The 27,821-nt window shown below is 40.6% G+C and overlaps 1 protein-coding gene across 2 annotated transcripts in view; it reads right to left on the bottom strand.

Annotated features, from left to right (window-relative positions):
* Positions 1–27,821, bottom strand: part of AK4 (adenylate kinase 4) — a 735,109-nt gene that overhangs the window by 77,409 nt on the left and 629,879 nt on the right. For both annotated transcript variants that reach the window (XM_044085564.1, XM_044085565.1), the window contains exon 5: positions 27,546–27,664. In XM_044085564.1, coding sequence (XP_043941499.1) covers positions 27,546–27,664 — 119 coding nt within the window. The remainder of the gene's footprint in view (positions 1–27,545; positions 27,665–27,821) is intronic.

Raw genomic sequence — 27,821 nt, 5'->3', positions numbered from 1 at the left:
AAACTCTACTGTCTGATATTATTGAGTGACTGTAATCCTTTGTGATTCACGAGAGGTGGAAAATATAAGCGGACATATCAGGGACGTTCTGTCAAGTCAGGGATCAGTAAGAGGTATGGCAGTGTGTGTGTATGTATGTGTGTGTGTGGGGGCAGTAATGGGGGAGTGCTTGCGCCAACAAAATACATTAACACAAGAAATTGTTGATTAGCACTAGAGGTGTTTACTGGTGACTCAAAAACATGTAAATTAGCAGACTAAGTTTTTCATCATTGCTGCTAACATGTCTCTGCATTAAATTTTCCGCAGTTTCAGAAAGATTCCCTTTTGGACATACCTCTTACCGCCCATGGTGGAATTTGTTTGGAATCCCACAGCATATATTCATATGTAGATGTTAACTAACATGTAACACCTTCTCCTTTTCCAATACTTCCTGAGGTTTGCCTTGACAATAAGTCACTTGAACTTCATGCTGAAACCCTTGTAATAAGAACTAGGGAGGACGAACTTGTATTTTTATCTCAGTGTTCTCTGACTGTTATGATCCTGCCCAAAGGATCTGACAAAACTGAACCAATCTTGTTAAGTTTCAGAGGTAAAAATGGTTTCACTGCTGTCAGTCATCAGATAGTCAAAACTCTGCTGACTACAAAAAAGTGAATAGCACAGTTCTCAGAACAGCATTAGTATGTGAGAGGCAAGCTCCTCACATCACCCATCCATGCAAATTATGCTATGCACCCTAAAACGTACTATAATTAAATTGAATGTTGTACCTCAATGTAAATACAAACCTAACTGCAGCAGCCTCTTCTGATAAAACGCCCATTGGCCAAGAACAAATAATTGAGCCCCTGGCCATTATACTATTAATTTTGTACATAACAGTTACTAAAATGTCTGCAAATAAACTACTGGTTTAAACAAGTAATAAAATAGTTTGCTGTGCTTTGCAGAAATCAAAGCAGCAAAATAAAAACTGTCTGGTTTAGAATATGTGATAAAAGTCAAGCCTACAAATGTTTTCACTGCAGTATAAAATCTATATGTAGTCGTCAGTCCATTCAGTGTTAAAGGTATATGGCAAATGTCGGTATTTTTTTCTTTAGCCATTAACATTATCAGCACAGATATACGAGTCAGATGTGGCCAGTGAATAACAGGTGTGACTAGGCACCTAAAACCTGTATTTAGTCTCATCAGCACGCCTTGTTATATTACTGGGATGCAAACCAATCTCTCAAGAAACCACTAGAACTGGCATAAAGCAAACAAAGAAAATAAGCTGCAGTGAAACACGAACAGACATTGCCATTAAAGTAATGGGTCATATTTCCATCCTAATAACTGAATGGAAAGATTGGTGAACATTCTATTCTTGTAACAGATGACACAAAATAAGTTTATCAAGTTGTAGGATCTCAGTAAGCAATTTATTTTGCAGACTTCTCCCCAAATGTAACTAGTGGAAAAATGCCAGTTTAAGTACCACATTAAAGAAGCAAATGTTCAGACTACTACAGCAAACTGCTATGTCTTAATATTCTCTGATCAGAACCCTGACTAAGAGCTGAATAATAAATAAATAAAATAAATAAACAAAACATGTGCCAGAAGTGCCTAGTCTTACTAAAGCAAAAGTAAATGCACTAGAAAAAAACTTCATTCACAAATCATACACAGATGGAACTGCCTAATAACCGAAAATATAAAGGAACCGGTTTTACTAGACATAACAGCAGAAGAAAACACGTCAATATGTGGGAAAGTCTCAACTCCCCTTGGTGACACCAATTAAACAGGATGCAGTTACTTGCCTAAAAAAGTTATCCTTATTGTATACTTCCTAAATTAATAAAATAAAGCATACATTTCTAGTGTTTTTCATAACTTTTCTGCTAAACTCACCACCTTAGTGTTTAAACCTCAAGGAATGAGGGAGGCATACTTCAAGGCCATATTTAATCTCAAAAGTTACATTTTTGCACAGCATACATATTCCCTGGGATTCATGAACAATCGTGTAGGCTTTGTGCCTACATGATGTTTACTTGTTAGTGCGAGGAGCAGCAGTGCCAATCACATATGTATGCTGCTCATCACACTAACACAAATTCAAGCATGTTTCTGTGGCCAGCAACAATGTTGGTGGCTAGGAAACCATGCCGAGTTGCACAAGTACACACAGTAAACAAACAAGCTTGTGTATGGGCAAACCTGTTAAGTGTGCTTGTGCTGCCAGCACAGAGAGATACATAAGGGAAATAATGCTTGCTGTACACAGGGAGGGTAAGTATACTGAGATGACTGTGCACATAAATGAAACATACGAATACAAAAATAACTAAGAGAGGATGCGAATACCATCAGCTAATTAGTGGGAGAAGCTAAGAATTAGCATTCCTCATTTAGCTAGAAATATCTCTATTTAGCTGCAGTGCTTGTTTGGCTTGCCTGCTATACTCTGCCTGAGTATGACTGATCTCTGTCTGCATTTTACTATTTCCACCCACCAATGCATGTGTTGTTGTATTCCTAAACCTGGTGGCTTTTGAGTTGCCCTCCCTTACTATAAATCTGATTTGGGCACTCCTCTCAGTCCCATCTCATCAGCTCATTCTACTGAATACAAAGAGATCATTTGGGAAGGCCCAGCCCCTTAGTTTCTTAACCTTGAATAATCTTCTGCTTCCTCCCTTCCCACTTAACTAAAAAATGCACTTTATTCAGCTGCTTTTACTGTATTTGTGGTTCTTCCTACTTTATTACTTTATTTTGTTTTTGCTGCTTGTTCTTAAAAGTGTTCACTTATATATTCTGCTGCATTTATTACTGCTTGTTAGTAGCCGGATTACATTGCAACTGTTATTCTAAGCCTCTTAGTTTTGATTTAAGCATTTGACCTTCAGGCCAGTTGTTTTACATTAAGAAGGCTTGTAGTCTGCACTCTTGTGGCAGGAGAGGTACCTTACACCCTTCTAAGTTGGGAATTGCTGGTTGAATGCTTAGTGTGTCTGTTATTCTAAAAGTGCCTTAGTTCTGGTTTAAGCTCTTGGGCTTCAGGCCAGTGTATTTTACATTAAGAAGGTTTGTGGTCTACATTCTTCTGAGAGGAGGGGATAGTCTCTGCCCTTCTGAGCAGGGAGTTGCTGGTTGAAAGCTTATTGTGCCTGCTTGTCTGAACTGTTTTTTTCCTGAAATTGTTGCACTTTGTTTGCTTTACTGTAGACTAGATTCAGACCTGCTGAATCTAGTTCTGTTTGTATAACCTGAGCACTAAACCACTCCATCTTTTGTTGGAGTTGATTTCCCTCTACCTTAGCGGCAGGAGTGTGCAGGTAGAACTCATCTGATTGAGGACTGCTGGAACAGGGCTCAGATTTGACCTTTTTTATTGGTTAATTTGTTAAAATCAGTTTGCTCTCATTTGCTACATAAACGCAGCATATGAGCCGGTTTGCACTTTTTTTAGTATGGCTATATAGAGTTTAACAACCAGCTACTGCTCTGCTGTATTTACCTGATCAATCCAAAGCATCTGCTGATCTCTGCAAAACCTAAGTAGAAATTTTCACTGTATATTGCACTTCTGAACTGCATTTTTACCATATCACTGCTTATTTGAACTATTTGTTTTTGAAATTGTTGCACTTTGTTTGCTGTAGCACAGGCTTGGTTCAGACATGCTGAATCTAGTTCTGTTTGCATAACTTGAGGACTAAACCAGGCCATCTTTCATCTATACCCTAGTGGCAGGACTGTGCAGTTAGAACTCATCTGGTAAAGGGCTCAGTTTTGAGCTTTTTTATTGGTTAATTTGTTTAAATCAGTTTGCTCTCATTTGCTACATAGGCACCACATTTGCATGGGTTTCAGCTTGTTTGGACATATTTGGCGGTTATAGATGCAAACACTTTTGCCTGCACACTTGCCCTTAGTACTCTGCTGGTGTTCCATTGGTGAGTTCTTGAGACTGTTCCTCACTGACAGGTGATACATTCAGTGATGCTCCTGAGGTACCAACACAGATCCTACCCACTAGGCCTTTGTAGTTTTTGTCCACTTGTCCTGTCCTCTACTTTACCTGGTCTTTCCTGTCCTCTCCCTGTTTTCTGACCACATCAACTTACCTAGCATCATGGACAGACAATTTCCCACATTTTCTCCAGCCAGTCTGGTCAAACTAGCATCCTGAGGCAATGTAGCAACTGCCTCATGTACACTGACAACCCACTTCTTCTAGTCCACATAAATTCATTACGTGAGAGATGCATCTATATCAGGAACCTAGAATCAAGGCTCTCTCACTCACCAGTTAGTTCACCTGATACTAAGCATGTTGTCAGCAAGCACACCTCACCTCCTGCACCTACCAAACCAACAACAAATAAGCCTACATATGCGGAAGTTCTTACTAGAAGCTTACCTAAATATCAGAGACCTCCCAAACACAAACACAAGCACGTTTCACATAATACATCTTCTACACAACATAGTACACATAATATATCACACACCAGTATCTCACCAGTCAAGCCCCTAAGGAATAACGCAAAAACAAACATCTTAGTAGTAGGTGACTCAATTGTGAGACACACAGATGTTCCTCTCACCAGGCTGGATAAGGAAACGGTCAAGGTCAGCTGTCTGTCAGGTGCCAGGATCCGCCACATCACACACACACTCACCTTTCTCAACAACAGGTACTGTCAAGATAATAATCCATGTTGTTGTGAACAACTTGAGATGTACCTCACTGGACTATATGAAGAGAGACATAAATGAGGTCTCTGATTATGTGTCTCAGGCAGGTATGTCCGTAGCCTTAAGTAGCATTTTACGTTAACCTAGGATGATACCTCAATACAAACATAAAATGACTGACTTCAAAAATTGGTTTAGCTTCTGGTGTCATTCAAAAGGGATCCAGTATCTGTCAGCCTGGGATGATGCGGCTGACAGACCTCTATGCTTACCAGAGATGGCCGTCATCTGTCACCCCTGGGATTTTGACTACTGGCTAAGGCTACTGCCACTCCCATAGTGCCTTTTTAAGGCAATGTCACAAGAACAAAATTCCCAACGTAAAAATACCCTATAAAAACATCCTCAGGGTTATGCTGCTAAACGCTAAGAGTCTAAACCAGAAACTGCATTTCCTTCTATACATTCAGACCAGAACCTGAAGGGGTGAGAACTAAAGGAGGTGGTGTATCAATATTCATTAAAGATAAATAGACATCAAGATTGGTTAAACAGCATGATTCCCTTAAATTACTTGAGATGCAATTGACTGTACATAAGACCCCTCTTCAGGTCATTGCCAGCTACAGGATCCCCTCCATGAATCAGGACATCCACTCAGCCTACTTGGATCTACTTCAATCAATCAAGATACAACCAAACACCCTGGTTTTGGGTGACTTTAATTACCCATCTATTGACCTGGCAAAATACATGTGTTCTAACGCACTTGCCCAAAGGTTCCTGGACTTCGTTAACTCCAATGCACTGGACCAGCTGGTTGACACACGCACAAGGGCCTCAAACATCCTAGATCTGGTGCTCACCAACATGAGAGACCGCTGCACCACCCCCATTGTGTGGCCATCCCTGGTGAGATCTGATCACAAATTAGTCTCGCTAGAAGTAACTATAACTCAGGATCCCCCTTAACAACAACTAGACTGTATAAACATCTCCAAGGCCAATTACAACCTCATACATGAAGGCATAAATAGCTTCATAGCCCCTCCCGCCACTGATGGAACAGACCTCTATGCTGAGTTATGCTGAGCAGCTGTACAATTGTATTGACTCTGCCATACCTGATAGAACGAAAGCAAGATCTTCAAGGAAAAACAAACTTGCCTAGTGGACAACTGCCATTAATAGGCTATACAACAGGAGAAAGAAATTGCTGTCTAAGAGTAGGAAGGAACAGTCTAAAAACTTGAAACACTCCCTCCACAACTTAAACAAGCAAATAAGACTCCTAGTGAAATCCTTCAAAGGTAACTACAAATCCAAATTAGCTACCCTAACTAAGGATAACCACAAGGCGTTCTTTAGTAATACCAGTAACCTCAAAGGTAAGACCCAGATTTGTGCTGAACTCGTAGTTAATGGTACTACATACTGTGGATATGGCAAACTTGATGGCTGACAGGTTCAGTGAAAACTTCACTCCCCTGTCCCCACCACATATACCCCAAAACATCCCAAACACCTATGCCCCACCTAGTATTTCTGAGGAGCAGATCTTAAACACCATCTCCAAGGCCAAAAACACCGTCTCTATGGGACCAAACAACATCCCGGGCCGTGTTCTACATGGGTTAAAACAGGAATTAGCATAACCAGTGGGCATGCTTTTCAATCACAGCGTAAGCACTGACTTTCTCCCACTGGAATGGAAAACAGCTACCATCATCCTTTTGCACAAAGAGTGTGCATCCACGGACCCCGGGAACTATAGACCCATTAGCCTGACCAGCCTTATCTGCAAAGCCATGAAATGAATCTTCATCAACCTTATTAACAAAGATATAGGAAATCTCCAAATGCTTCACCCCAGCTACTTTGGCTTTGTCAAGGGAGATCATGCCTATTAAACTTGGTGGACTTCTTCCAGACAGTTACCAAAGCCCTAGATGAGGGCAAATCTGTGCATACAGCTACTTAGACATAGCCAAGGCCTGTGACACAATCCCCCACTCAGGTATCATTTATAAACTCACCCAGCTGGGTGCCAACCTATATATTGTCAGGTGGGTTGCAAACTGGCTCACTGATAGAACTCATGCGGTCAAAATAGGGGACTCCAACTCCTCCAGCAGACCCGTAACCAGTGGTGTTCCACAGGGATAGGTTCTGGGACCCCTACTGTTCAGAATCTACTTCTCTGAAGTACAGGCTAAATCTAAAGGACTGTGGCTGACAAAATTTGCTAATAACTACAAACTCGAAGCGATAACTGAAACTCCTAGCGATGCCAACATTCTGCATAAAGGTCCTATGCAGACTAACGGCTGTCAAAGTCACGGTCTTAAACTTAATGCAAAAAAATGCATCAATCATCCCCTTCAGCAAGGGTGATGTTCCTGCAAACTACCCCATCAATAGCAATACCATAAGCAAACAGTCAGTGGTGAGAGATCTGGGCATACAGGTTGACAGAAACCTTAACTTTGATCACCATGTCTCCATAGTGGAAAGAAGGGCATTTTATATTGCTCATCCCATAAATAGGGGCATTGCCTCCAGAAAAACAGAAGTTATAACCCATCTGTACTCTTCCCTCATCAGGCCAATAATAGAGTACAATGCTCCCTTTGGTATGTTCCTTTCCAAACACCTGCAGCAATTGTAGAGACCACACAGATTCCTTACAAAGAAAATTCAGGGTCTTCAAGATCTGTGTTATGTGGACAGACTGAAATCATTGTCACTTTACTCTGTGTTATTCAGACTGCTCAGAGATGACCTGACCTGTGCCTTGCATATAGTGCAATCTCTGACACAGCTTTAATGGAAAAGCTGCACATTCACAAGTCAAATGGCACACCTGTCACTTGCTCAAAGGACCTTAACCTGTCCTATGACATCAACAGAACTTGCTGAAGAGACAGATTTGTCTCAAAGAGGTTGCCCCACCTTTGGAACAAGCTTCCTATTCACGCAAAACCCCTCACTGGCCCTATTTAAGTGTAATTTGGATGATTCCAATTCACTCTAGGATTTCCACCTGTGTCCCTCTTGGACAGGGGCAATAGGTGCTGATTTTAGTGTCTGCTTGAACCAGACACCCTTGGGAACATGGGTTGAACTTAGTTAGGCTTGTAAGGGCCCTGGGGTTGTTAGCCTAGTAACATCCTAAGATTCTACGATCATATGACAAGGTTCATAGGTTCATAGGTTCATAGGTTGGTACTAGGCTATCAGCCCTAGGGCCTATACAAGCCTAGCCATAACAATTCCCTGGCTATTTCTTCCCACATTATTTACTTTCCTGGACCCCTGTCTAGCAGGGCGACTGACGTGATCCCTGGGGTGAATTTCCTTTCTCCCATCCAATCGTCAAGGTTCCTCTTGAAGAGGTCCAAAGAGGCACTCTGCTTGACATGTATGGGCAATCTATTCCAGAGTCTGGGGAGTCTCTGGGTCAGGAACCTATCCCTCCAGCATGTTTTGTTTATTGTGATGACAAGGTTTAGATCCCTGGAGCGTGTAGCTCTGAGGGATTGGGATTTTAAGTGTAGCATGTCCAACAGCTCTGGGTTTGACATGGCCTTGTATGTTAAGCAGAGATCGCCTCTGAGTAGACGATATGCGACAGAGTATAGCTGGAGTTTTTGTCAGCGTGGGGCATCTGCTTTAGGCCTGTGATTCTTTTAGTGAGGTATTTCTGAGGCCTTTCCAGTTGTTGCAGATGTCTTGAGTGGTACATACCAAATGGGGCGTTGTATTCTATGATGGGTCTAATGAGGGATGAGTACAGTGGGACAATGACCTCCTTTTTTCTGGATGAAAAGCCCTTCGTGATGAGGTGTGCCACATAGAAGGATTTCCTGACTGTTGTGGCGATGTGGTTATCGAAGGTGAGACCACTGTCCACCTGTGTCCCTAAGTCTCTTACCACACTTTCTGTGTTTAGTGTACTGCCACCTACATGGTAATTCATGGATACATGTTTTTTCCCAAAGGGGATAACAATACATTTCTTGGCATTGAGCTTGAGCCCATGGCTCTGGCACCAATCATCTGTTTCTGTAAGGCCCTTTTGTAGAGTATCCACATCATTTGGGGATTCAATAATGGCTCCCAGTTTGCAGTCATCTGCAAACTTTGTTAGCCAGAGTCCTTTAGTGTTGATCTGTACTTCAGAGAAGTAGATGCCAAACAAGAGCGGCCCCAGAACTGAACCCTGAGGTACTCCACTTGTCACTTGTCTGGAGCTGGATTTGGAGTCGGCTACTTTTACAGTGTGGGTTCTATCAGTAAGCCATTTAGCAATCCATTGGGTGACATAGGGATTAATACCCAACTTAGTAAGTTTATCTATGATTCCAGAGTGGGGGATGGTGTCAAAGGCCTTGGCAAGGTCTAGATAGGCTGTGTGGACCACCTTACCCTTGTCCATGGCTCTGGAGACTGATTCAAAGAAGTCAATCAGGTTCAGGAGACAAGATCGGCCCTTCACAAACCCAAACTGGGTGGGGTCCAGTGTTTGAAGGTTGCCAATGTCTTTGTTTATAAGTTCCATGATAATACGCTCCATGGCCTTGCAGATAAGGCTTGTCAGACTGATGGGACGGTAGTTTCCGGGATCCAAGGTGGATCCCCCCTTGTGGATTGGGATAACTGTAGCTCTGCGCCACTCAGTGGGCACGAAACCTGAGGTGAGGCTATGATTAAACATGACACTTAGGTGAGGTGCCAGTTCATATTGTAGTTCATGTAGTACACAGCCTGGGATGTCATCTGGTCCCATGGATGCTGTATTCTTGGCTTTAGAGAGTGCGTTTTGTACCTGTGTGGCCGTTATTACTGGAATTTGGCAATCTTCCGGTATTGAGATGGGCCATTTAGGGGGGTGAAGTTGGCACTGAATCGATCTGCCAGGATATTGGCAATATCCTTTGGATCAGTATATTTATTGCCATTCTGTTTTAGCTCAGAGCAGATCTGAGCATTGCCGTTTAGATTCTTGACATAGTTATAGAATACTTTGTGGTTGTCTTTGGAATCTTTGGCAATTTTATTTTCATAACTAGCTTTGGAGGATTTTATGAGGCATCTCAGTTTCTTACTGAGGCTAGTAAGGAGTTTTTGCATCCTGGGATTTTCCTCTTTTCTGCAAAAGTTTCTTCCTTTTGTTGTAAAGTTTGTTTATGGCAGGGGACCACCAGATTGGCTTCCTTTTTTTGGATGAGAGCATTTTGGTTCTATTTGGGATGGCACGATTCATGCATGAGTGGATGTGCTCGTACAGTGCCTTAGTGTAGGATTCAGCAGTTGAACTTTCAGTTCCCGTCTGCATGGGTGTCATGAAGTTTGTCACTTCTGACTTGAGTAGCATGAAGTTGGCTTTGGAGAAGTTTTTATGGTGGTTTCTTTACTGTGGGGTGGGATGTGGATGTTAAGGGTGATTAGCTTATGGTCAGACCTGACTAACGAGGGGTGGCCATAGGGATGGAGCATTGATTTGCCAGGTTGGTAATGACCAGGGCTAGGATATTGGAGGGCCTGGTGGGACTATGGATTAGTTGATCCAGGGCTGGAATTTATGAATTCCAAGAACCGTTGCAAAGGTGTTGGGACATGAGTAGTTTTCCCAGTTAATGGCAGGGTAGTTAAAATCACCCAGTATTAGGGTGTTTGGTTCTATCTTAATATTTTCCAGTATGTTTAAAAAGGTGTAGTGAGAATCTTGGGGTATGGTGGGGATCTGTAGCAAGCTACAATTTGGATTGCAGTCTTACCTAGTGTTAGTTGCACTTGGAGAATTTCAGACACATTGTGTTGGCCAACTAGCCTGGTGGTGTGAATATCCTTGGTGAATATTGACACTCCTCCACCTTTAGTGTTTCAGTCCTGGTTTGGTGGCGAAAAGTGTGGTAAGAGTTGTAGCCTGGAATTGCAGGGTGCTCTCTGGAGCCTTGAACCAGGTCTCAGTTACTGCACAGATATCGATGTTCTCCATTTTTAGGAGTGCCTCGAGAGAGTGCATTTTGAGGTTTAGACTTCTAGCATTGAGTAGCATTACCTTCAGATTTTGCATGCTTGTACCTGTTACGGTGGTGGTTTTGTCCTTTGAAGTTTGCCTAAAAAAGGCACTATAGGGGTGGCAAGAGCCTTAGCCAGTAACCTGAATCCCAGGGCGACAGGTGCAGACCATCTCTGGCAAGCATCGTGGTCTGTCAATCATGTCATCCCAGGCAGACAGATACTGGATCCCCTTTGAATGACACCACAAGCTTAGCCAATTATTGAAGTCAGTCATTTTGTCCTTATATTGTGGTATCAGGCAGGCAGGATGCTACTCAGGGCTAGGGTCATACCTGCCTGGGCCACATGATCCGAGAGCTCTTCCATGTCTCTTTTCATGTAGTCCAGGGAGGTACGTCTCAAGTCATTCACTCCAACATGGACAATGACAGAGTCATATTTGTACTTGTTGTGGAGTGACTTGAGTGCATGCGTTATGTGGCGGATCCTGGCACCCGACAGGCAGCTGACTGTAATTTTCTCCTTATTCAACCTGGTGAGAGGGACAGCAGTGTGCCGGACTATAGAGTCACCTATGACTAAAGTGTTAGGTACATTGTCTTGCCTTAAGGGCTGTTGCTGGGTGGCACACTGGTGTTGTGAACTATGTGACAACACATTGGTTGTGATTGGTGTTTGTTTGCGTTTCAGCTTCAGAGGTCTTTGTTGCTTGGGCAGGTTACAGTTAAGGGCCTCTGCATATGTGGATTTAGTGTTGCTATATGTGGGTGTTGGTGGTGCGGGTTTAGAAGGGCTATGTGTTGCTTGAGGTGTAGTGTGGGTGTTAACCTTCTCCTCTTGACTGTTTAGCACAATCTTGGGTGGAGAGAGCTTTGCTTCCATTTTGGCTATGTAAGTGCATCTCTCACAGGTTGTAGTGTTGGGTGGTAGGAGGAGAGGGTTGTCTGTGTACATGAGGCAATTGCTGCATTGCCCCAGTATGCCCAGATTCACCAGGTGGACAGGAGAAATCACCGGAAGCTGACCCTTGGACATGCCTGGTTTGGGGCTTTTTCTTCTTTGTAAAGTACAGGAGCTGTTTCCTTAGCAAGGTACTTTGCAATTATAGGCTGTTTAGTGCCTACTATTAATTTCTCCTTATTAACAAGGAGAGTTCAGTGTTTGTATGAGTTTAAGGCTTCCTAGTGCTTTCCAGCAGGTATTAGAGAAAGTGCTAGTCACAGGGATGCTTAAAGGTAAGATTGAAAAGAATGCACTCTGCAGTGTGCACTAGAGAAGTTAGATGTGAAAGTAGGTAACTTGAGTTTTGCCTATTTAAAAAGTTAAGGTTTAGTGGAGAGCTACTATTTTTAAAACATCAAGATGGATTGAAAGGGGTGGTCACTTTTGTAATTTGGTACTATGAAATACTGTAGGATGGCCAATAAATTTAAATAATTGAAGGGGTGGGATTTCAAAAATGATGATTTTGTGATTACTCACATAAGCCAGTGAAAGTAGAGAGAAATGAGATATATGGTCAGATTAACATAAGAGGCGGGCAACTAGAAAGACAGTGGTATTTAACAAGACAACTTAAGGGCAACTATAACACATGAGTTACCAGACAAGAAAGGTGTACTAGTTTACTAAGGACAATCTGCACAGAAATCAAAGAGATGTATACAGAAAGATGTAGAAGGGAGGGTTAATGTTCCAGTTGTAGTAAAATAATTGATGTGAAGGTGCTTAAGTCACAAAGATAACTTTATAATTACAAAATTTTGCAATATGTATGTCACAATAAATAATGGTGGTAACTATTCCTGAGCAAATGTAGGTAAATAAAAGTAGACATTATATTATAGGATGTGACAATTACACAAAATCACATTGCAACAGAGGGAAATTACATAACATATGAATGTCATTGACATGCGGAGCTCAGATGATAGTTTGCAAGGACAGTAGATATGTAATGGGATATCTGCACAGTGTGCATTACATCCATATAAAATGCTGGAAAATAGGAATGGTTCAGAAGCCACAATCCCCTTTTGCAAAATTTGAACCCATGCCATCAATGTCAACACTGATCTGTATATTAACTGTATATGCCACAGAAAGAGGCCTAACAGATGTACGAGGAGGATCACCAATGAAGGGAATGACACACCTCAATATTATAATAGTTATGCATCCCATATGTATGTGTGTGTGTGGTGTTACTAATGTGGGAGCAGAGTGTGACGTGTAATACCCTTGAGTAAGGCACCCCTGCCTCACACAGTTATTGTATTAATAAATGACAGATGGAAACCCACACCATGATGCAATGTATTCGCCAAAGCTGTGTATTGTTGGCATCTGCCAAAGATGTTAGCAATGGCTATTGTGACAAATAAATGAAATTAATGTATGAATTAAGAAAGAATCCCTGAGAATGATTGTCATATCAGCATGTCAGACTGATGGCAATTAAATGAGTAAACTCATGTGCACATAAATGTGATCAGTCCTACATGAATGTTCTGTGGTCAAGGATGGCTTCTCTGTATGTCTGTACACATGCCACCCAAGAACTAGAGCACACTCATGTACACCACAGTACTCACTGCATGTGCCAAGGTAGCACTCTCATCATTACATTGGCAGAACAAATGTGTACTTTCAGGAAATTCAAAGCTACGTTCTCATGTGTTCATGTAATATATCAAGAGATAACACTGACATGATGTAATGATTGTTGTGTGACATCAGTATGTTCAAACTGAATACCTATATTAGAGCTGAACATCAAGCTGTACAACTCCTCCAAATAACACAATGCCTATTAATCACATTTGTCATGGTGGAGCTGTTATCATAGCTGGCAAACTCTACCTATGTGAAGTCACTGAAGCAGCTGTACTCTAATGGCTCATAACTTTTATGTGCTAAAAGTGATGGGGGGCCTTTGCCACTCTAGATGTACAACGTACCACTGGGGTGATGTTTTTTCTGCAGAGCAGTTAAAGACACACAAATGCTTACAGTCACTCAATGCTGGTTTGGAGCACTTGCCTAAGCATTGAAAAAATCAACACCATAGTGGGATCAATGAATGTGCCATGGTATAAGTGTATTGCCAGTTGTCATATGTGTGGATATGTGAAAGCATTACATGTGTATGAATCAAGGAATATGTGTTCCTGTAAATACTTAGAAAGAATTGTGCTGTATTTCAGATAACGTTGCCTGATGCTAGGTATACCCAAATACACTTGCAGCCCCCTGCTGTTGTCACTCTGACAGCAGAACAAAAATTATCTCCAGTGTGGATATAAGCCTATATTGGAACACATGCCTTACTTAGGCAACAACATACATTACACTGTCTTATGTCCTCAGTCCTGAGGAGTTGTTTCACTACAACTGTGATGTAATGACAGTCCTGAGGAGTTGTTTCACTACAACTGTGATGTAATGACAATCTATTCAAATAACAATATCGATCTTCAATACAGCCTTTCCAAAGGAAATGTAGAATAAACTCTTATAACAATAAATAAAATCTATACCTGAACATAGCACATGTGGGTGACCACACTGTTAACATCTGCAGTGACTGTAAGCAATGATGTCAGGATTTTAACTATATAGTTACCACAGGCTAATGAAGGTTTGCTGAAACACAAGGCAACTAAGGATTTATCTGACAACTGTGACATTGTACATTTCAATGGATTACATCACCATTGTGTATTACCTTCATGTTTCCTAAAAAGTGGTTACACCGTGCACTGTATGGATATATCTCATATATGTATTTGCAGCCTTTTTTGCACAGTAAGAGGAAGAAACCCACAACCACAGACGACAGCTGTTCTTGTATTTTCTGTGTCTTTGAAAGGATGACATCAGCTGTCACGTAAAGGAGATGTGTGTGCAAAAATAATTTCTACAGCTCTGTGGAATTCTAAATGTTGTCAATACTTGAGGTGTAACACACTCCAGCATCCATTTACACACACACACACACACACACACACACACACACACACACACACACACACACACACACACACACACACACACACAAACTCAATCTGGACATTCTCAATGCTGTACTAAAACTTCCTACCTATCGACTGACACAATCTACACACAAGTGTATTATACGGACATGCCACAAGAGAGGAATCACTTTTATGGTGTGAGAGTGCATTATTGAAATGGTGACCTAATCAGTGTGTTGCAGACAGTTTGTGTTTGTGGCACACAACCTTCTGGAATTACACACTGTAAAGTTAGTTGACCAATGTGCGAATCAAACCTAAGCAATAAAGAATGCATACATTTAAAGCAGGGTGATTATTTGTCACTGCTATAGGAGAACTTCCCTTCAACCATCTTTATTACAGACAAACTGCATTCAGTACAGATGGAGGTATACTTCAGATAGACCTGTATGTGTGTGACATGAAGAAGTCCTGTGAAATGCATTCCCATAAAAGAGCCATTATTGTTGTTTGTAAATGCATGCCAGATGAATAGATTTTCACGAGCTATCAGATGCTGGGGTATGATTTAACCATACTTTATTACACATACTGAACTACACACAATTTGGCTATGTGCACGGAGAAGATGATTTTCATGTAAGTATTCTGCCCATGATAGATATGTAAGTGTATTTTCAACTCATTATCTAACTATCCTGCTTAAACAATTACATACACTTTCAACTGTGTTTCATACATAAATAATTTATTATGAGATATGCTACTTTGAAGGTTTTATTTATCAAAGCTTAAACGAGACATTTTTTGCAATAAACATAATTATGATAGCCATTTATATGTAATGTTACCTCCCTAATGAAAGTGTTAGAAATTGCATTCTCACACCCTATTTAAAAAAATTGTTATCTAAAGTTCAACCCTCTATCACCTGTGTTATTTCTAAAGTCAGTGCACTTATACTTTGTGCCACAGAGAAAGCTAGGTTAACAGGTGGATTTTTTTCTGTGTCAGCCGCACATGACCACCAAGCCTGCTTGTGCTACAGAAGGCTGCCCAAATAACATTTTCCACTTATTTCCTTAAGCAGGTAAGCTTGACTGAATGCCGCTCAGCAGGAAGCAAATGCACAAGGCAAGAAACAAGAAAAAAAAATAGCATATGAAGTTGTGATGACAGTGATTCCTACATCTGGAGTAATAATTTTCACAGTCCCTTCAAGCTGTGTGGATTTGAACCCCAGAAAAACTAAGTAAAAGGGGCCAAAGTCACTGCATTTACAGCTTCTGCTTCAAAAACATGCATATAGCAGCTGCACAAAAATGTTCAGTTTTCTTCAACTGTGTGCTCTGTCTGTGCTCTGCTAAGAAATACAGACATTACACAGGCAAAAGAACATAAGTAATAATGTATATTCCACACAATTTTGTCTTCCTGCTGTTCAGAGTGCTGCAGCAAAGCTTAACTACATGGATGTAAAAAGCAACATTGATGGCAAGACCAGTTACATTTCTCAGTTTGTACCTTGGGCAGTGGACTCTCATTCACTTAGTCAAAATGCTGCCAGTCAACAGTGTGCTCTGCGAAAACTTGTGCAAATGAGGAACACAAAAAACAAAAAAAAGAAGTAATACAGTAGATAATTGTCAGTAGTAACACATATAGGGTAATAAATATGAAAAGGCAGGACTGTGAAGTGTCCTAGATCTGTGCGTGGTACAACCTGATCATATGCTCAAAAAATATAAATTAACTCTGTTAGGCACCACACTATCTGGAATTGACCCCTCGACTGAGTGCAATAATACACACTCAGTTGTGTTTCTGATCCTCCTTTGCCACCAACATAGGACTAAAACATGTTACTTTCTCATTTGCTTGAATGTTTCTACCGCAATGTCACACTGACCAATACTTTACAGTAATAATGGTACACACCATTGTAAAGTCAGGTTGCCAACACTGCCAGCTACTTCTCTTTATTTTCTGAACATCTTCCTCTCCTCTTAGCTTTAGTAGAGAAATGTAGTGTCATGGACATTTATCTGCATCTTTGTTTCAATGTGTAATACAACTGATCAGCATTTCAGACACATTTTAATTAGTGGATGGACAGTGTTTTCTTATTAGAAGAATGCCAAAGTTGTTAAGATTGTTCTTGTAGCTCTCAAGGTGCTTTTATCTTAGTATTGTAAGTCTACTCTGCCTGATTTCAACACTTCAGACTGAATAGTCACTTCAGTATTGCTTGTTGTTGTAGTCGAAGCAATCAGAAACAGCTGAAAACCATTAGCAGCTAATGATTGTTACTGCTCTTCCCTGCTGTCCTAGGGTGTACACATCCAATCACGTAGCTACCTACATCATATTTACATCCCCTACACCAAGTGAATTTTTTGGTATTCGGGAATGTTAATGGTTTTGCACTTCATTTACACTGCATCTTCACAGTGCTCAGCGGGCTGAATCTACACCACATAAAGGTAAAGGTATAGCTATGGAAGTGGAAGCAGGGGAGTGTGATTTAATACAGACAAAGCATTGTTGCTAGTTACTTGGAGGAGATTATTCTACAAATCACTGCACTATTTCATAACTTATGTTTGTCCTCTACACACATTGCTTACATGTTCATATTCTGAATATATTTCAATATGGAATGGAAAAAAAATGTGCAGTGTATGCAATTTTGAAATTTCACTGCTGCTATACTGCACATATGGCAGCTCTCAGTGTCCCCATCACCCTGTGAGAATGATGATGACTGTGCTCATTTCTGTTTAACTTAAAGTTGTATATATGTGTGATGCACAGAGTGGATAAATATGAGACTTGACAGTATGCAGGTAGTTTATCTTTTTACACATTTGTTCATCAACTACGAGTTCCACACTTTGACATTACTGCAGTTAAAGTTGTGTGCTTTGGGGCTGTCTCTGTCTGATGCTCTCAGTACATAGACATTACATAAGTATGTAACGTTTGTGAGCATTGGATGGCATCACTTTTAATATTTGTATGTGCTTAGGTTGTTACTCGTATTCCTTTGCTGGTGAGTGTGTGTGCTATCATTTGCCTCTTAGAGTTGCTGGGTGTGTGCAGTCTAGAGCCTCTAAGACTTCAGGAAAGTGTGCTACACCATAGAATTCCTACATTGTTCTTGCTCTTTCCTCTGGTGTGCATAGAAAATGGATGCACTCCCTTGCATGCTGTAACATAGCATTTAGAAAGTGGTGAAATATACTGGAAGTTGAGGCCTGTAACACCCCGGGTCTATATTATAACATCAAAGTTCAAAAACTTTGAATGTTATAATATCGAACCCAGTAGAGCAAACGCTTGAAATAGCGAAGCTGCAGAACACCGAATGCTTTCCTAGGGAAAGTATTCAGTGGGCCATTTCTGCAGCTTTGCTATCTCCTCAACTGTGGAGCGAAGGTTACGGACCGGGTTAAGGTAAGTGTACAAATGAAGGTGAGTGTGCGATTGGGCGTGGGTTAGGTGAGTTAGGGTCAGGGTGCGGGTCGGGCAAATGTGCAATTGTGTGGATGTGAGGGTTAGGGTGGGGTAGGTGAGTTAGGGTTAGGGAGCGGGTAAGGTGAGTGTACGATAGTTAGGGACCTTAGGGTTAGGGTTGGGTTAAGGTAAGTGGGTAGCTTGTGGTGTATGTCTGGTTTAGTGTAGGGTTTCGTGAAGTGTATGTGTGTGGATTATTTATTTTGGTGTGCTTGAGTTGTGTATGTTTGTCGGAAAAGTGAATTTTTTCCCTGGGAAAAAATTTGCTATTCTGACTGTTCGGTTTTCTGGTGTTTCAACTGAATGGGGTCGATATTATAACATTCGATTTTTTTTAGACTTCGATGTTATAATATAGAGCCGTAACAGCCCTAGTACATCCCCTGTGGGGCTGTAGAACGTACAAGTAGCTAATAAAGTTAATGTTGTACATACCTTACTTTCCACTGGTATAGGTTCCCCTTGATTTCCATCTGGGTCTAAGGTGGGGGTGGCAGAGGTTGCATATTTCCTGCAGTTTCCCTATCAATCCTGTATCACGCTACTATTTTAGTATCACCCAGTCCACAATACATTAAACAGGGTCTGAACACACTTCTTTTCCTTGGACGAGGTCTATCTGCAGCATCAGCAACATAGATTTGAGCCTGTTGCACATATACATGCAAGACAGCAGCGGCAGCCCCTAACATTACTATTTTTTTCTAAGTGTGCTAGTGGCGGTATTCCAATAGGTTTTGGTGTTCATAGCCAAGAGCTACTCCCATAGCTCTCAACCTCTTAGCACAAAAATCTGGACAAAGCCAAAAATAATGGGGGGACAAATCTCCAAAAATCAGGACAAATTTTACATATTGCTCTTATAAAGTTAAATATTTGCTAGAATAAAAGGTCTTACTTTGCTATGTATTTTCTGAAGGATATGATGACTCTAACTCAAATGCCTGTCATTATTTAGTTAATTCAATCCTCACTGATTTGTCACAAAAATCCAGAAAACCACAAAGTTTATGAGGAACTGACCAAAAATATGAGTCGAAAATCTGGATGGTTGAGACATATGGTTCACCATCTCTATAAGATTACTTTAGAGCTTCCTGAATAGCTCTGCCATATTGGATTGGTTCATTTGCATGTAATTCAGTTGCTTATGCTCTAATTAGCAAAGAATGCTGTTTACCTTTGTTTGGCAGCTCTACATGACATGTAGAGCCATTTAATGAACACAAAATGGTGCACTATCATATGAGCATCATGTATAAATAAGTCGTTCATGAATCTGGTCCATTGTCTTCCTGTCCTATAAGTGTCTCCTAATGTAATTAACTTTTCATTTGTGAATGTACTTGCTACTGAAATCAGGATCTTCAGCATTGCTCTGATGAGATACACATTTGTAATTTGGGAATTAACATGTAAGCAAAACAAAGTGAAAGCATAGTGGCTAATGATATCTAAATTTCTTTGGAGGACAGGGATGGAAGGTACTACCATGACAGATAGCTCTTTACCAGACCCTGAGGCATTAGAAAACTGTCATCAATCTGTACAGTCACAACTCCCTAAAATCGACATAGTTTCCTGCTGTTCTTGAGCTATTATGCATAATACAAAACTCTACACTTCTCATAGTTAACCTTCCAGGTCTGTGACATATTTATTCTGGGGCCATATAGCACTGCAGTACAGAAATGACTAAAACGAAGACGCTTGAGTATAATTAGCTTTGCTGTCTAGAGAAAGTAACTGTTTAAGGAAGAGATCTCACCGACAACATGTAAAATAGTGGATGGCTTAGCACCAACATCTTTACAAAGGCTTTCTCTATCATGTATAGAAAATATAATAATTACCGTGTTTTTGTAATTTGTGTTTAACAGGACCAATTGCTAGCTGACACGTAAAGTGTTTCCATTTGCAGTATAAACAGTAAGTGGTGCAAAGCACTGCACATAAATTTCTCAGCTGCCTGGATTTTGAACTAGCATGCTACTTTAATTATTACTAGTATTACTTTTACAGTCAAACATATTCATAATGTATACAGCTTTACTACAGCTGTTTAAATAATGCACTCAAAACTAAAACAGAACACATCCAGATTCCAGTTAAAACACAGGATCAATATCACACCTTCATTCATTCAGTCATTCATTTGTTTGGTCATTAATTCACCTATTTATGTTTAGCAAATTATAAAAATGCAAATAAAATTGTGATAGCACAAACTTGACTTCATGAGCCTGGTTTACTCAGGCAGAGTCCCTGAAACAGCAATGCTCATGGCAGTTGACAAAGGAAGGATCTAACAGCTTTTAGACAATTACATGACAACTGTTAAGTTTATTCCAGAACAAAGCCAAATTCTGTTCATGTTTTGTAGCTTTAAGAAAATGATATTTTTTATGGATCAATGTTGCAGTCATTACAAAAAGCTGCAGGCTGATTCTGGACACGTGGACAGTCTTCTAGAGCACAGCACCCTCCCCAGGGCTAACCTGACTCCATCTTCTCTAGGATGTCCACATGTTCCCAAAGCATAGGTGGTATCAGCCCACCCCATCTCTATTTCTTTCTTGCAGCAGGTGAAGTATGTATCAACTAAACTGCATTCAACAGTCTGACATTGCCCTATTGCACTTCTTCCATTCTGGGCTGAGGATGATTTCTGTTATTTTTCTTATAAAGTATCATTAGTCTGTCATACTGTAGTTAGATGGTGATTTACCAAAGAATGTTGCAGACAAATGATATACAAAAGACAGATAACTCACAAAGACTTTCATATGCAGTGTGTATACTTTTCAGAGCCTGACCATAACATGTTTGTTTGTTCTATTTATGCAAAATGATAATAAGAAGAAGGGTGTTAGCCATCCACCTTGAGTCACACCTAGACAAAAATATATTAGCTCTTACCAAACAACCTGTCTTCTAGTACATATCAGCATCTGACTTGAAAAGATGTCCCAATAAAAAAAGGTATGTAGAAAAGAGGAAGTTAGCTTACAAAGAGGAGGGTTGGGAGACTGCTGGGTACCCTTGTACACTTGGCCTCCCTAGACACGAGGAAGTCAACTTTCTCGAGGCATGTTTGTAGCCCTCAAATCTGACACCTGTTTTTGCCAAGGCCTCTAACATTGCCCCTGTAGAGGCCATCACACTTTTAATACCTTGTACAACACAGAATGAAGGAAGAGTTTTTCCCCTGAATTGGATGCCAGGACCTAGGCATCTAAATTTCAAGGAACCCATTACAGTTAAGGAAGAGGAGGGTGGCATCCCCACTGTAGCAGATAAAGAAAATGTTTATGCAAGCTTGCAAATTCTCACAGATATGCCATTCACTGAGGTCTCTTATGTTTGATCATTAAACATGGGGCAGTGCTAGCATTCTGGGGGGCCCCAGCAAGTGTCAAGTTGGGGGCCCCAGGACACTTCAGTTTAAGTATCACCCTGTTACTGTCACTCCTCCTAATCAACATTTTAGTTCATGCTACAAAGTTTTAAGAGTAGTACATAGACAGAACTCTAGTTACAATCCTTTTACATGTTGACAGGTCTGAGTACCACACCACATTGGCCAATCTCGCAGAGGGACATTCACAGTAACTGGCACTTCATTGCAATAATGATGCATTACAATAGCCCTATCTACACGTCAGGCCTTAAGTGAAGTGATGCCCCAGGTGAAGTGGTCTAATGCACCCCCAGACTGCCTACTGTCTCATTTTCCTCCTATCTCAGGCTCCCCACACCATGCAAATCCTTATTTTTTATTTTCATATTTTGCCTTAATCTTCCAGTTTTTTTCAGCAGTCATGGCTTTTCCAGATGTTTTATAATACATCTTACAGTTTTTTAACAACCCTTTTCATCAAATAATGGCCTGAATAAAATAATGATTAAAGGAAGAAATTTAGTGTTACAATTCATCTTTACATTTCATTGCATCATTTCAACACACCTTGACTGACTAAGACAACACACTAATAACTGTGTAGGAAATAAATGAATTAAGCAGGGGGTGGCCAGGTCTATTGGAAGATGCACAACCACACACAAACACACTGCACATTCACCTTCAGAAGAACTGGAGGAATGTAATTTTACCTATAGCCTGTTTTTATAGTGCTGGACAAAACTAGAGCATGTGGGTAAGCACATTAGTGAGGGTATAGACACACTCTAAACAGAAAAAGCTACAGCCAAGAACTCAACCAGAGTAAGCACCACTGGGACAGTGAGCACTTGCTTTCACATACATCCTGCTTCTGCCAAACTAATTATGGACATCTATGCATTCCTAAATGCACTGCAGCCAGCACCCCATACCAAAAGATAATAATGCTGATAAGGTTTGTGATAGTAATTGAAAAAAAAAGACCAGCTTCACTGAAATCTATCCCCTCACACACACACACACACACACACACACACACACACACACACACACACACACACGCACACGCACACACGCACACACGAAGCACAAGCCATAACTATACTAGTTTTAGACTAACTTCAGCAAATGGCAAATCATTGGGTGACTCTTGTTCTGCCACAGCGGATCAGTGACTGTTGTTTAGCAGTCAGCACGAACAATAGGAGTAAGTCACTTTTGCTGACTTCATTGAGGGATAATGCATACCTTTCACTTACCCTGATGTCAGAGAATGTCCATGATTCTGTTTCATATATTTACTATGTCCTTTGTAAAATCTTTGATTTGCTGGTAAATAATTCAGGATCACAGACAGCCAGTAATACCAGACATTAAAGTTTTATACTTCTTATTGTTCAAACAATGAATACTACTTTACAATGTGAATTAATAATGTTTTAAGTGAATTAGAGTAATATTTTAAAAAAGTGTGCTTGACTGGGTGCCTTTATTTTACCGGGTCTATATTTGAACGTCAAAAGTTAATTATTTCAAATGTTCTAACATCGAACCCTATTCAGCGAATGCTGAAAATAGTGAAACGACAGATAACCAATTTTCTTCCTAGGGAAAGAATTTGGTTGTCCTTTTCTGTCCTTTCGCTATTTTCAGCGCTGTGGTGGAAAGTTACGGGTCGGGTTCAGGTAAGTGTGCGATTGGGCGTGGGTTAGGTGAGTTAGGGTTAGGGTGCGAGGGAGGTATGTGTGCAATTGTGTGGACGTGAGGGTTAGGGCGGGTTAGGTGAGTTAGGGTTAGGGCACGGGTGAGGTGAGTGTGCGATAGTGACGGACCTTAGGGTTAGGGTTTGGGTAAAGGTAAGTGGATAGTTAGTGGTGTTTGTATAGTTTAGTGTAGGGTTAGCTGCAAGATTTTGGGTGTATGTGTGTGGATTGCTGTTTGTTTGGTGTGCTTGTTGTGTGTATGTGTTTTGGAACAGCGAATTTATTCCCTAGGAAAAAATTAGCTCTTCTGAATGTTCAATGTTGCCAGCGTTCGCTGAACAGGGTTCGATGTTAGAACATTCTAAATAATGAACTTTCGATGTTCTAATATAGACCCATTTTACCATTTTGTTTGGCTTTGCCCACAATTCTTGACAAAGAAGTTGAGTTTAATACTATCTGGTGTCCTGCCAATATTTATAAGACTCCCTGAAAGATGAAACCATTTCAGAATATAGGAAGCATCTGCTCTTCTTAAAGTCCCAGGAAGCACTTAGATTAGTCTCTCTGGGCTGCAGCTCTCTAGTGCTTACCTCAGTCATGTTTATTCGCCATTTACCATCTTTATTCAAAAAGGATCATATCACACCCCTTATTAGGATAAAGTGAGTAATCTTAGAATGATTTTTCCTCTTCATTTCCCCCAACCAGTGGCAGGTTTTGCTGGGCCCCCTACACATTCAAGGAGACTCTAATGCCAGCCACGATGTTAGCTTTAGTGGAAAAATGCCCACTGGCATGATTTATCTAAGTCAAGGGCACAACTGGTAAAACATTAATGAAATTATGAAGTCTGCTACTTGACGAGACAGAGTGAGTACAACCAGATGTATCTTTGAATTTTAAAGTAGGAATAATGCAAATACTTAAGAGTTCTTCATCTTAGGAGTTATTATTACCCATCTGGTTTATTAAGTACGCAAGATTGTTGTATTAGCTTTTGCTTGTTTGACAAACGTAACAAAATATCAAAATAGGATAACTTGCTTTGGTTGGGGGTCCCCCAGGATAATGAGGCCCCCAGCAACTGCAGGGATCGCTGGTGCCTAAAACTGGTTATGATCAACCATCTCACATTTCACAACGCTTGCCACGCGTCAGGGCCTTCTCCCATTCAACCTCCCAACAGTCATCACAGGACTGGATTAAACTGGCTCAGAGGTCCCTTTAATTCTTTCAGAACCTGCAACCGCAGCAGAAGCAACCATTTATTTCTGGAGGCCTTCTGTAAGAATGAAGACAGAGAGTCCTCCCAAGGGGAAGGGGAGAGAGAAAGTGTGACAGCTCTTTTTCAGGGGCTAAGGGGGAACTGGACTACAGTTCCCAGTTATCCTTACCCCTGGGTTATGATACAGTTAACAAAAACACTTTGTCTTCTGGGTACTAGCCCCAGAGGACTTTTCATATGGGGAAAGTGTGACCCTGGTGAGATATAGTTTTAAATAGCAACTCAAAGAGATGTCTGCAATGCAGAAAAAAAATAGACCTTTTGGGACTGGAACCTCCTAAATGTCTAGCTGTTCCACCACTTTTGCAGGATGCCTTTAAAGTTGCTTTCTTAGAAGATGAGTCTCAGTCTCCTGCTCTTAAGATATCCAGCTGCTTTTATAGGGTCTAGGAAACCGGTACATTTATTTACAAAACTCCACCAGTAGGTCCAACAGTAGTCTCAATGGACTTTACTAAGGGTGGTGGACAGGTCTAAGGAGGAATACTATTTCCAGAAATTGAGACATTTGGATATTTGACCATTTGGGGTAATAAAATACAAATGTTAGCAAACATAGCTTTCAGAGCCTTGAGCTGTCAAGATGCATATGATAAAGCCTTTAGAAGAAACTCTCAAAAAGCTTAAGGATGCTACAGTGAGTGCCCACGATGAAAGTCTAATGGCTCCTCTCCTGAAAGAAATCAACATTGCCAATCAGGTGGGCAGACCTACCGTGAAATGTGATTGTGGTGCTGTGGGCAGGTCTGCTGTGATGGGATCGCTCATCAGGAGGCACGACTGGCCGTGACATCAGGCCTGACTAGAGGATATCAAGGTGTAGCTATTTAATGCAGATTTACACATGGGACTGCTCTTCTGGGCCCTGTGTCAAGAAGTTTTTTACAAAACCGAAGGAAAAGTGGAACACTATGGAATAAGTCAAGCAACTACTCCACTCCCATATTCTCAAGTACATCAGGAATTACCCTACTAAGCAATGGCCTAAGGAGCAGGCAAATAGTCAAAAGACAGAAAGGCTGCTCATAAAAGTCAGTGGGAGAATAATGAAAAGGGAGACACAGAGGCCAGCAGATTTAAAAAAAAAAGCCACAATAGAGAATAACAGACTACATACCACTTCTCCCTTCCTCATTCATATAGATCCTCATTCCAACCCTTCTCACCATCTATAGCACCATCACCACAGCCCCAAAAACTGGAGGTTGTCTGTCCCTTTTCTGCAAGCTATAGGCTGCTATTGTCAAAGGCAAATACGTTCCAAGTATTGTATCAGTTTGTTACAGACTACATTCAGTTCAAGACTGTTATCAGGATGTAAGGAACCACAGCTATCCAGAAAAAAAATGGAAGCATCTAATTGGAACTCTATTTTAGGACATGATTTTATAGAGGGGCTTACAGCTAGCTTCCCAAAGAGAAGAAGCCACAGTTTTTTTAATCAAGGCTATTAGTACAAAGAAAGGATGGGCCTTGGACACCCATTCTAGACTAATCATGGATAAATAAATTCTTAGGTGTCTCAAAACATGAAATGTAGACACTTCACGTCTTATGTTTTTATTTTATTTATTTCTTCTGTTGACTTGTAAAGTCTGACTGGGTGGTGCAAAATCCTTTTTCAGCAGAGGCCTGAGGAGAAAAGCTCCTCACGCATACAATAACAAAACTACTTAAATTAAAAAAACAAGTAAAATGCAACAATACTCAAAAAGCTCCACATGCATACATTAACAAAAATACTTAGATTACAAACAAGTAAAATTCAATTATATTCATAGTTATGTAAATCAATTACAGCAACACTCTTTAAGAAGGTAACAGATAGAAAAGTATTCCAAGCTGTGGAAGCTGGTGCTTCATGTTAACTTGTCAAAATAATAACAGTAGACTTGGTGCCTAAAGAGTAAGGCCAACTTAGTCAGTGCTGGGCATCTTATGATCAGAAGTATGTGATTAGAAGCTGGGTTGGAATATGTCAAAATGTGCAGAGGACAAAGAGGAGATAGAAAAGTTGTGTCAAGATAAAAAAGGTGATATGGGACTGGGAAGGGGTGTATGTCAGAGTGGTAGAGATGTGAAACTAGTTTAAGGAAGTAGGGCAAAGGAAGATGTGGAGTGAAAGAGTAGTAAAAAAGTTGGAGGACTGGAAGAGGGTGAAATAACAAAAGAGGTGAATTAGAGTGGAAAATGAGGAGAGAGGCAAGCTAGGTGCACAAGGGATGTGGGGTGTGACAGTAGTGAAAGAAGGGTGGAGGAAAGGAAGTGTGTGAAATAACAAAAAGATGGTGAGTTAGGGTGGAAAAGGACAGAGATAAGGTAGTTGCAGGGGAAGGTGGGTATGAGATGAGGCAGTCAGGAAAAAGGAGACATGTAATGGAAATAGTTAGACCTTGTCAGCATAGTTCTAAGTCACTGATTTTGCTGGACTCAACCAAATTTAGGAGAATAAAAGGGGCATAATGAGTTGACCATATGCAGTAAGAAGGCATAGCAGCTGCAGCTGTTTTGAGTGTTCTGGCTAGAGCATCATTTATTCGCTATGGAATTACAAAGGAGACTTGAGGTCACAGAAAATGATGTAGGTCCTAGCAGAGCTTAGCAGTTAGATGACTATTCAAGTCTTTTTTTTTTTTTTTTGGAGACTTGGTTAGACTTCTGTTTAAAACATTAACAATATCTATGAATCAATCTGCTACACGCTAAGATATTTTAAAAGATTTTCTCACCTGAGAAAAATATGACCTATGACTTTATAATGTCAGTGTCATGTTAAGGCTGACGGTTCACTTATGCTTTTCATGTAATCTAACTTATTTTAAGAAGTGAACAGTTGTGCACTGCAATCAGCTACAATGTACAAGTCTTGCAGTTTTGCTTAGAACAATGAAATTGGTCTCTAAGTATTAATATGTACTTACTTATAGAATTCAATTACAGGTTTGGCAAAATCCTTGTACTGCCTTAGTCTTGCTGCAACATTATCAGGTTCATCATCTTCCTGGTGGATTAATGGTTCACCAGTGATATCATCAATTCCCTAGGGAGGTAAAAAAATCAGCATTAAGAAGCAGAGCCCACATTGTGCTTATGTACCCAACTTTATTTCATACTGGACAATGACAAAGAAAATAATGCAATATCGGATTTGTATAATTATAAAGCTGTACGTCTATTTCTGCTGTCTTTGGAGAGAT

The sequence above is a fragment of the Protopterus annectens genome, chromosome 10.part0 (genome assembly GCF_019279795.1).
Source record: "Protopterus annectens isolate FY-2018-M chromosome 10.part0, PAN1.0, whole genome shotgun sequence".
In the NCBI taxonomy this organism is placed as follows: domain Eukaryota; kingdom Metazoa; phylum Chordata; order Ceratodontiformes; family Protopteridae; genus Protopterus; species Protopterus annectens.
The sequence above is the reverse complement of the archived record's forward strand: the minus strand, read 5'-3'. Positions and strand labels throughout refer to the sequence as shown.